General features: G+C 45.7%; 1 protein-coding gene across 1 annotated transcript; it reads right to left on the bottom strand.

Annotated features, from left to right (window-relative positions):
* Positions 1–10,453: 10,453 nt before the first annotated feature.
* EMP1 (epithelial membrane protein 1) lies at positions 10,454–11,537 on the bottom strand (the record flags this gene model as incomplete). The annotated part of the gene is made up of 3 exons (XM_010140879.1): positions 10,454–10,617; positions 11,199–11,339; positions 11,435–11,537. Coding segments are annotated over 3 exons (408 nt in total), but the record flags the coding sequence as incomplete, so codon positions are not given.
* Between the last annotated feature and the right edge of the window lie 318 nt (positions 11,538–11,855).

The raw sequence follows: 11,855 nt of genomic DNA, 5'->3' as shown, positions 1-11,855 counted from the left end.
ACCTCTGTGTGCAGGCAGTGAAGAAGATGAATACAGTTAGCCATACTGAAAACATCACAGTGGGTTTTAGAAATCCACTCCCCTCCCTACCTTTACCATGGACTTTGAAGGTGGTGCTGAGCAAATCGCATACACCCAACTTCTCAGCAGTGGGCACAAGTTATTTCCTTTTGTATGTAGGGGCAACCAACCACTGTGGTGGCCAAAATTAACGGTCAGCATTGCAGATTTTTAGCTGTGATCTGCCTCAGAATCAATTCCCTCATCTCTAAAGTGCCTGTGATAGTGGTTTGGTTTTGAAGGGGTGACTGGAAGACAAAAGTCCTTTTGAGTTTGAGAACTGCTCTGTGGTGATGTTAATGAGGCTGTCCAGTGCACTGCTGGCATGCAGATAAATATGGCCTCAGAGTGAACAAGGAAGACAGCTTCATCTGTAGAGCACTTCTGTGTGCTGAATGAGGCTGTGGGTCCAGTAGAAAGAGAAAGAATATAGGATCAATTAATTAAAACTCTACCTCTATTATTATTTCTGTTTCTAGAGTTTGGTCCTTCTTCACAATCCATCTAGTATCAAATCAAGGGCAGTTGGGAGTAAAATGCTTATTTTTAGAGACTCTTGTGGGGCTGAAACTTACATTTGATAGCAAAAGCCATTTCCTGTCCATATTTGAAGTTAGTATCGTGCTGTTCTGCAGCAGTTGCTAGTGGAAACTGTTGATGTGTTGGTACACTTCCATTATCCATCACTCTGCTCTGCAGTTCAGGAACTAGAAGGCGTGCAGGTGGCTTCATTTTAATATCTATTTAAAGTGTAAACGACTGTCTTCAGTGCCCTTCGAAAAGGCAAGGGCTGTTGGAAGCATTCAGCACTGGTGGAAACTAAGAGTGCACATGTGAGAGAAGCATGGCAAATGTGATGCAAGATAATTGCTGATGGCTTTGAGGATTAAAGCTAGGACATTTGTCCTTTGATTACCTGTGGGAGCTCTGGAAGGTGGCAGGACTGAGAATTAGGAGGAAGGCAGTCCCCAAGGAAGCAGTGTGGCGTGGAGTGACACGGTGCGTGTCAGACAGCCTACCTTTGGGAGGGTTAGGGATCAGACCAGGAGAAGGATGCTCTTGGTTAAATAATGACAATTTGAGCCTACACTCAGGCATGGGATGAGGATTTAGTAGACCCAGAAGGCAGAAGTAGCATAATTTCTCTCATACCAGAAATCTGTTTTCCCAGACCTGCTGGAGGTGACTTTGCAGCCATGCTCTCTACCCTTGTAAAATAGGTTGTGTAAAACTATGGATGTTGAGATGAATCCATGCAGATGGAGGATGCTGTTATAAACAGAACAGTTCCAGACAGTGAAAGCGATGAGAAACAAGAGCTCAGGGTCTGTGGCTTCCCATCTATTGCACCTTCTTGCAAAAAGAGCAGTCTGATGAAAGAAGAGTTCCATTTTGCTTGAATCCTATTAAGATCAGTGATTCTGAGGAGAAAAGTAAGGTAACAACACAGAGACATCTTCTAGCTCCCCCCAGCATGACTCATGCATGGCCGTCCTGTTTTTTCCACCTGAATTGCATCTAGATCTGACTCTACTATGGCACAAAAGCTTTGCTGGTATTTAGAGACAAGTATAACACAGCTCGGATGGTCAGAAATTTAGGAACGGGGTAACTTTCCTGATCAGAGCTTCTCTGAGCAAGTAGTGATTTTAACTGTAGCATATGTGTTGGCCTAAGTGGCATTGATTTTCCCCTGGGCAATAAAGGGCTCCTGCATGACTCCTAGCTTGCCGCTCTGCCAAATTTTGCTTCCATCTCTGCAGTAGGGAGAGGGTAGAAGTTATCTAGGAAAGGATGAAAGGAAACCGTCGTTGTAGAAAGCATCCACTTTTTATTAAGCTTTGCCTTAGAAACAGATAGTGCAAAAATCTCTTTTTTCTCTGTGAGTGGAAAAATAAAGTGGGACAGAGAGAAGTTCAATTTAGGTGTTTAGTGTATGTGTCATGGTTTAGGCACAGCTGGCAACTGAGCACCATGCGGCCACTCACTCACTCACTCCTATCTCCCCACAGGTGGGATATGGGGTGGAGAATTGGGAGAAGAAGGTAAAACCCCATGGGTTGAAACAAGGAGAGTTTTATAGAACAATACAAAGAGAGAAGAAACAACAGTAATAATAATAATAAAATAATTTATAAATTGAGTGATATACAGCACAACAGTTCACCACCCAGAACCTATCACCCAAAACCTGCTCGCCACATTCTTGTTTGCTTGAACTGTGTACCTTTTCCCCAAACTATGCACCCTTTTCCCAGCCATCTCCTCTCCTACTTACATGTACTGAATATGATGCCAGTATGGTATCAAATATCCCATTGGCTGGTTGTTTGGCTATCCCGGCTGTGGGCCCTCCCAACTTCTTATGAAAATTATCCGTATCCTAGCCGAACCCAGGACAGTGTCAAAGCCATAGTCATTGGAATGTGAATGTTCATAAGGGCCAGTGTGCAGTAATGGCTCCATTGGCACTATCTTGCCTTCTGTGCTGCACTGGTTCTTCTCCAAAGCAGGCCAGATGTGGTTGTGACTGTGCTTGGTTCATCATGATTGATAGCTGCTTGAGGATTTGTGAATCCTGACCTGAATGCCCTCGTTTGCTACTAATACAAGAAAATAATATAGAAAGGTTCTCCTTGGAGGCCTGTTTCCTTTCATCACTCGTTGCTGCTCATCAGCTTTACCTGTGCTGGCATGCAGCAACCATGGACTAAACAGCTGATCCCCCCTCCTTCCTGGGAAGCGAGGTACTCTCTCCTTGCCCTCTGAGCTGTCTGCTGCTGAGGGACTCACAGCTGAAGGCTTCGGGGTAGCTGGATCAGCCCTGCCCTCCCGATCTCCACTGAACTGCGTGCTATGCCCACAACATCTCCATTTCCCTTGTCCCAAGCACAATGCATCACAGAAAGAACCCAGCAGGTCCTCTTCTTCCTGCTCGTACAGAGTCAGCCTGGGAGGTGACAGCTGAGGGTGCTCTGTGCCCAGGGTGCAAATGGCTGGAGGGGAAAGGGAAGTCTCATCTCTAACACCTGAGAGGTTAGGCTGAGGAGGCAGAAGGAGGCACTTCTCCACAGCACAACTGAAACTTCCAGAGCTCCCCAAAGCCATGGCCTTTTCCTGGACCTCTCTCACCTCTGCCAGAGCTTTGATGACTGGATCAAATAAATGCTTTATAATCTACAGAATCCTCTGAATCTGAGTGGAAAAACTCACCTTCTATGCTCAGCCTCATTTATCTCCTCTTGTTTGAGCTCTACCACACTTACATCCCAGGATTCCCTTTTCCCTAGCAAAAGAACAGTCATGCCTCTCTATGGGCATGCAGTTCTACAGCAGAGACCACTAGATTTACTGCACCACAAATGCTAACATTGCCTTTACTGCAGCAAGGTCATTGTAAATTTTCTGGTAGGCACATTACAAAAATCTTCTCTCTTTGTCTCCCTGATGTCGGGTTTCAAGGTCTGTACTGGATCTCTGTGTTCAGTTTTTCTAGTTTGGGTATTTGAAATGAGATACTTAATTGATAGACCTTACTGAGCCTCTACAGCTTCCACAGATCTCACCGGCAACTCATCAGTATTAAAACCACACCCCTGAAAGCTGGTTACCTTAATACATATTTAGGTACTGACTTGCTCCAATAAGTCTTTAGAAACCTAGGGCTTCCTCTTTGAGAAACTGAGAAAGACCCTGTTTTGTTAGGATGCACTGCAAGTGAAGGGGAGTTAGCTGGAAAGGGTTCCCTCTGAAACACCATGGAGGTCCTAAAGGACTGTCATCTTTCCACCTTCAGAGCACCGCAGCATCTTCTCCATTCTCTGCTTCCATCCTGCCTGCCCCATCTTGATGAAATTTCTCTGTCTCAATTTCTCTGACAGTACACAGCAGAGGGAGTAAGGGGCAAACTCTTTTATCTCCTTGAGCTCAAAACATCCCTCGGTGGCCAAAGGGAGCTGAGCCATCATCACCTGTTCAGGCCTGATAGTGAGAAAGTTTTTGTTCATTCTGTCTTAGAGATTCTTCTTCCATTTCCATTTGCCCTGTAGGGTTCTCACTGGCAATAAATACTCCCATGATGTTACCTCTTATGTTGGACAAAACGGCCTGACCTGCCTTTTTCTTCTTCTTCTACATGACATGTAACAGGCCAGCAGGAAGCCCATCTGAGGGCTGCTGAGGCAGGCTGGGGCATGCTCCCGTTACTGAATCACACTGTGATAAAGCAGCATTGTCCCTCGCTGGGGATGCTCATAGGTCAGATAATACGTAGCAGAGGCATTTGATGGGCTTGCACTGACCTCTAGTGACAATGTAGGGGACCAGAGACATCAAGGGGCTCAGAGGGCACACGTGGGTCCTCGGCGCTGGATGGTTTACAACGGCTTACCCCAGTTTTTGACAGGATTGTGCACATGAGCTTCTGGTATTGCCTTGGGGATGTATGTCTACTGTCTTATCAGGGTCTGTCTGCTTGGTAGTAAACTGCAGTGGGTCTCAGGTGTCCCAAACTCCATATACCTCCCCACTAAACTCCTCGTATTCCCCAAACCCATCAGTGCTGTGATGTTCTTCAGGTCTTCTGCAGTGTTTGTTCTTCCTGACCATCCATAAAGCTTATTCTCCATTTCTTTCTGCTGCCCCATTCCTGCATGGCATCTGATCACTGCCAGTCTACATTCCTGGCTAAGTAGTGCCCACGCTCCTCACTTCTGGAATGGTCCTGAGTTCTTCACTCATGCCTCTCACCTCTGCCTCCCCCTCCCCACACCCCAGCACTCTTGCAGAGCCTGCAAGCCCTTTCCAGAGCTGAGATGCAAAGTGCAGGTGTTATTCCTTTGTCACAAAGCTGCTTGCTGTGCTCATCATCCTCTGTCTGATGTACATGAAGCATCTCTTGCTTTAGAAAGCCATTTAGAAACAGAATCCCCTAAAAATGTATTCAGGCTGAGACTGTCTTTTACTTCCCTGAGTCTGTAAACAAAGATGGTGAGACCTTTGGACCCTATCCTTGGAGCTGCTAAAATTGCTCCTAAAATGTCAAACAGCCTCAGCTTTAGGGACATCAGTACGACTCACGGGCTGTCAGCAGCTCCCCGGAAGCTCTGCATTGACCAGGAGTGTTGGGGAGACCTGCCATGGTGGCAGTGTGAGGAATTCTATTCCCAACTCACCCAACCTGCTACACCCCACACTCTGACCCCCACTCTCATAGGCCATGCCTGCACCACGACCTTTTTCTTGCTTAGCTAAGCTGCCCTCCTGTGTGCCTGTATGGCTTTTGGGCTTCTTTCAGCCAATACTCCCCTGTTTCTCAGAGCCACACATCCCCCCAGCCTCCCAAAACCTTAAGAATTGCTTTTACTCACTGAATTACAACTCAGCCCCCTCAGCTGCTTGTTATGATCAGAGCAAGGCCCAAAAAGCTCTACAGTGTGCATGTCAATGAAACAAATGAACCTTTTACTCTGGGAATTGCTTCCAGAGGAAGAAATAATATATGATGCACCACAAAACTGTGCAAAAAGGTCACATCCATCTTTGAATGCCAAAAGCCAGGCTTTTGTCCACCTACATGTTTATCTGGAAGGTGGAGAGAGGCAGGAGCACTCCCAATACCTCTTCCTTTAACAGCTCTGACTGTACTCTGCTCTCCAGGTCATCTGTATGAGAGTGACCATACTCAGAGGGCAGAGCTCTGCAGCACTGCCTTTTCCCCTAGACCTCGCTGCAGATAGATCTGGCTCTGTTGCCCAAATCCTGACACTGGGATTAGCCTAAGACATTAAAGGAAGAAACTTGGCTTCTCATAAATCTCTGCTGAGGAGCATACCTCTTGAACTTGCCTCTAGGCGTATGCTGGCTGGAGGCCCCTCACCCTATGGATTGACCCCTCTGGTCCGTGTCTAACCTGGTCCACATACAAAGCCTGAGAGGGAGTGGAATGGAAGAAGGCTGCCAGCTACAGCCTTCCTCGCTAGGTTGAACAGGAAGGCAATCAGTTTGTTAAGAACTGTAACAGATGACAAGGTGTATATTTATACCAGATGCCCATATACTTTGGCTGAATTATACAACATGAGATTTGTCATCATGCATCAGATCACGGTGATCTGATCCAATACCATGGTTCTGGCATTGCTGGGAGAAAGCTGCACTACCTGCAGTGATGCACCAATGCATAATGTTACCAACTGTGCAATGAGGAATCAGAGGGTCTGGGATTAAAATTCCTCCCTAGCTCCTCCATCAATCAACTGGTACCCTAACTGCTCTTGTTATCAGACAGGGCTGCAAATATAAAGAAACAGAAGATTAGGCAGCCTTCTAAAGACAACTAGTACAACGGCAGCATCCATTTCTGGGCCTCCCCCTGGGCTGGATATGTTTTGAATGAGATAGTTCTTCATGCTGATTTTGCCTACTTTCCTCTTTTAAATGATTATTGGGCTAACTGCCCCCTGGATGTCAGCAGTGGAGAGTTATTCCAGTGCTGGAAGTGACCCATAATCTTTTACACCACTCATAGCATTGTCTTTCATGCCTCACATGATCTCCCCATTCCTTGCACACTTGGGGTTTTTTGTTGGTGTTGGTGGTGTTTTGCTTTTTCTCTGTCATCTTTGCTGCAAGGGAATCAAGCCATTCCCCCACTCTGGGTGTGCTGGCAGACAGCTGTATACTGTCAATGCAGTAGGGGCTGCTGAATTTGTGTTTGCAGTGCTGTCATTACCCCCTGATCAGCCTGAGAGTCAGTTACTTTGCTTGGCCGTTTTTGGCTTCCGCTATTCACAGAGGAGGGCTCTCCCCTGAGCTGTTGGAAGCAGCTTTTGCAACATTCCCATGATCATATACAGAAAATTTGAACCCTGTTAATGTGAGCAGTTATTGGACTGCTTCTTCCCAGCATGAGCAGCTTGACTTTCTGAGGTTCAGTGTCTCTTGCTCTTGCCCCCTTGGCTGTGCCTCATTTTTAACACTTCCTGCAGCTGATTTACTGTAGTCAAATGCCCTGAATCAGTCAGTTGTTGTCTATGGAAAATCCGTTCCTCCTTGTACTGTGACCTGCACAAAAAGGACGAGGGAGGAGTAATCATTGCTTTGCTCTGCAGAGGAGTCTCAGGAATGGGAGTAGTTTTGTTTTGCTGTTTCTCCTCTTCCAAAGGCTTGTCTTCCTAGTGCAAGGAATTTGCTGTGAAGTAACAGAGTCAGTTTTGGTTCTGGCTCTGGTGAGGTTTGGTCTCTGAAATCCTTGTAATGGTTCTTGCAGGAGTGCGATGACTGTTTCTCACAGTCCGTGTCAGGCTGTGTTGAAGATGATATTCAAGCAAACAACCGTCATATGACACAACCTGTAGTGCCATTTGTTCCTATGCTTATCTGCTTCCTTCTGTTTTGTAATTGATTTATCTTTGTTGGCATCTGCTTTACTGTTTGGTGTGTTCTGTCCTTATGATGCCCAGTGTAATGCCCTGCCTGCCAGTCCCAGAAGATGGTGTTGGGAGCTACCAGGTGTGGAGCAAAGACTGTCTCATTTGGAATAGGTTATACTTCAGGTACAAGATAGACTAGGTTTGCCAGATGCCAGAGGATCTAGTGATTTTTTTCCAGCTGTACATTAGGGCACTGATCCTTTAAAAGTTCAAGTGGTTTTTCAGGTAAACCAAGCTGCCAAGAGTGTCCAGTAGCTTTCATATCCTTTCTGAGCTGCCAATGACAATAGTTCGTGGTGAGGCAAAGGTTGTTGGAGACCATTGTTCAGAAACGGAGACCGTTACCTGTGACCTTTCCTGGGCATCCCAACAAAGTTGGGATTGCTTTGTCATCCTGTAAAGGTGTCATATTGTCATGTCTGATCTGCGCTGTGCTAGAAACAGGGCATGAATGCCAGCCTAGCAGTGATCATGCTCCTCCAAATCTCCCTGGCATCCCCAGTATTCCCACCTCAGCCACTGGCTCATGTCTGGCCTTTCAGTGCTAGCCTGTAGCCAGAGGACCCTTGTCGCCAGTGCCTGACTGGTCTTTGTTTACCCTGCGCTTATAGGAGTGCCAGGGGGAAGAGGAACAGTAGGACTCCTGGAATCTCCTGAGATCAAGTGTCCACCTATCACACACTGTAAACTTTCCCACACCCTGCTGTGTATGAGGTCCTTCTCTGGTAAAACTTCAGCTCCTAAAGATTCATGTCACTGTTCTGCCCTCAATTAGCATGTGTCTTTGCTCTCCCTAAGAGGTACTAATTGATAAAGAAAAATTTCTTACCCTGCTGATTCCTGCTAGGATTTACCTCACCTCACACCTCACAGGATTGTGCCCCAAGTGTGCTGAGATCCGCCTGTGTCCTGGGCTTTGGGCTGTTTGCTCAAGCTCTAATGCTGCTGAGATGTTTGGCCAGACAACTGTAAGAAGGCAGCAGTTATACCAATTCACATGGCCCAGGCAAAAACCTCAGTGATTTTGCTTTGAGACTCACTTATGCTCACTTGTGTAGTTTGTCTAAGACATGCTGCAATCCTGCAGCACCTTAGGTGCCAGCTTCCACAGAGATGAGACTCTCGCAGAGTGAGAAAGTACATTTCCGGCTCTCCTGGGTGTGAAGCAAAATCTGGCTCTGGGACTGAGTGTTACCAATGCTCACACTATCTGCTTGAGCTTGCAGAGAGCCTGAAGCAGGTGCTCTGAGAGTTGTTCTGCTTCCTCCTCCCCGCCAGAACAGGAAATCTCGTATACTGACAAGCAAGAGAACATGGTAGTTCTGCATCTTTAAGAGGTGAGCTTTGATTCAGTGAGAACAGCAAATGCTTCTGTTAACATACATGTGAAACACTAATGGAAAAAACCCAGAGCAAAACTCTATATAATAAAGGGAATTAGATTTTATTTTTATACCCTCAATGTTAAAAATATGCATTTCAAAATATTTACAATGACTATATATGAAATAACCTTTGTTAATGAAACAGCAACATACAGTACTAAAGTACATCCACCAAATTGATAAATTCTACATAATAAACAAATGTAACAGAAAGAGAGAGAGAGAGAGAGAGAGAGAGAGGTAAATAGCATCCATGCACAATCTGCACCTGCATATTTTTTATACTCTGTCTTTTAGATGTGGATGGAGTCACAGGAAGTTTTGACCTCTTGTCCCTTGCAAATGCCACTTGTGACTGAGATCCTTCAAACTGACATAAATTTGTGGATTGCAGTAGTACCAGTGCCTTACTTTTCCACACCAGCCTTTCACATGGGCACCTTGTATTACAGAGTGGAATTAAAACTTCTCAGCAACCCTGGGAGGTAGGTATAGTTTTGTGAAAGAATTTGGCACATGGAAAAGCACTGGGTTAAGTGACTGGCCCAAGGTTGTGCAGCAAAGAGCAGGACTCACAAGCCCTGCCTCATCTCTCCTAATCTCTCATTAGGGAATATATTTCCTCTGCTAACCAGTATTACCTGCCTTTGAGATGAGTTGTGTCACAAGGTGGGGTTCTCAATTAATACCACATACTGAGTGACCATGTGGGAAAAAAACCCTGTCTACAGATAAGGACTCATCCCGGTAAATATCTGCAGTGTTGCAGTGCTGTTAATGTGTTCTAGAGCTGAACAGAAGATTTTAGTGTAAACGCACACCCAGATGATTCCCTCCCTGAATGTGCATCATTGAGACACTGCATGCCCTGTAATTAGGAACCCCTGTGTATCCTCACACCTACACTTTCTCTCTCTCTCTCTCTCATTCACACCTGTATATCTGCCCTTCCTACCTGTATCTGATTCAACCATAGGAATGTCAAATAGTAAACAGAACAGCAATAAAAATTGCTGCCTTTTTTCTGTAGACATTTTAACATTAATTTAATCTGATTTCCATTGGGTTGCTTCTCAATTTAATGTGTTTAATTTTCATATATATATGTGTATATATATATATAAATGTAACAAAAGGCCCATCTCCTTTGTTTCAATGGACAAAAAAGGGGTCATAAGCCTCACCGCTCAACCCACAAGACACACTGAAAGGTGAGACAGGCTGTAGGAAGGGAAAAAGATGTAGCCCTTGCTTTTGTGGCACCTTTCAATCATCACTGCTGAGCTTGAAGCTTTGTGAAGATATGACATGACTGCAGAATAGGAGAAGAACTGTCTAGGTCACTTGTAGGTTTCTGGTGCAACAGCCCTAAGAGTGCTAGATCAGTTGGAGCTGTTTCTCCTCCTCTTTGATGAAGGAGTTTCTGAGGATTCTAGCTTTGTTAGTGATTTTTCTGTGGTGGTGGCAGTGGTGATCATGGTGGCTGTTTCTGTCTATTGGCCCAACAGTTCTCTCAGCAGAGCAATTCTTCCCCATTCCCAGTAGCCAACCCTCTCCCCTGAACTCCCATCAGCCTTATTTTTTCCTGAGAACAAGGTAGAGGATGCCAATGATGAAACTGAAGCAAAAGCAGATCCAGGCCAATATGAAGCAGTAGCCATGGTGAGGATTTGTGAACTCTGCCATCTTGCCTGTGAATTGAGCTGTGTAAATGGAGACTCCGATCAGAATGCACATCCCTGTGGGAAGGAAGGAGGAAAAGAGAGTTGGAAAACGCACAGAAATCAGCATTGCTGCAGGACTTCTGAAGTACTGTTGTACCCTACATATGAGCGAGGGGCTGCTGCCCATTAGGCTTATTTCTGGAGGATTTCTCTTGCAGACATGATGACATAAGACACTTAGGTCTTGTTTAGTGGGTGCCATGGGGAATAAACCTCCATTAGGAGGAAATCATTAATAAGATCTGCAGACAGTTTGGTGCTACATGTTGAATCCCATGAGCAGTAGCTATCTAACTCCTTATTCCCCTGCCACCCCCCAAATACTTGAATCCTTTTTGTTGTCTTTCAAAGGTGTTTTTCAAAACCCACTGGACTTTTCTGATGAAAATCTGGAGTTATTTTTTTATATACAGTTTAAAGGAAAACCCAACACTTCCCAATTCCTCAGTGCTTTGTTTTATCACAAAAACTGGGCCAATGGAAACACTGAGCTGGCTGACAATCTCCTGTTGGCCACATGTGGCAGATGTGTGACTACTTGCTCTTGCAGCAGCACTGGGACACGTGTAGAGCCATTGCGAGGCATGCATACTTACAGCAAATCAGCATGATGGCTCCAGTAATGTAGAAACGTTTGCCTTTCTCCAGGGTGAACAGCTGGACAATGAACATGACAAGCGCGATGACGGAGAAAATGATTGAGAGGATCATAAAGGCTTGCACAGCTCTGAGGGAAGCTGTGAACACATGGAATAGATTTGAAAAGGTCAGGACTCAGCCTTCATATTGTGCACCAATTCATCATCACAATGAAAATGCAGATGTAACTTACCCTCTTCATTGCTGTTGACTGGCAGCTGCTCGCAGGTCCTGTTGCACAGTAGCCAGAGTCCCGATGAGACAGGTCCTAAGGTGGAAGAACCCACCATCCAAACCTGAAACAGGATTAAACAATTGCATCAAGATCGAGGGTGGCTTCCTTGCTCCTCTGGCCCATTGTCAGACTAAACCATAATGTGAGCAAGAGCAGCCCAAGTGCCTTGAGACAGAGAGCTGGAAAAGTCAGCATGGGTTCGCAGCAGCGAAACAGCTGAAGCTGGTGGACGATGATGAAGGGTTCCACAGCCAGGAGGCATTTTGTCCAGGCAAAACACCTGGGAAATCTGTTCCCATAGTTGGGGGGAAATTGCTCAGATCACCTTCTCCCTCCTCCCGTGGGAAGCGGCAGGAGGGCACGGTGGGGTGAACAAGCC

This window comes from Buceros rhinoceros, unplaced genomic scaffold, assembly GCF_000710305.1.
Source record: "Buceros rhinoceros silvestris isolate BGI_N320 unplaced genomic scaffold, ASM71030v1 scaffold41387, whole genome shotgun sequence".
NCBI classification, from domain to species: Eukaryota; Metazoa; Chordata; class Aves; order Bucerotiformes; family Bucerotidae; genus Buceros; species Buceros rhinoceros.
This window is presented reverse-complemented; position numbering and strand designations above follow the sequence as displayed.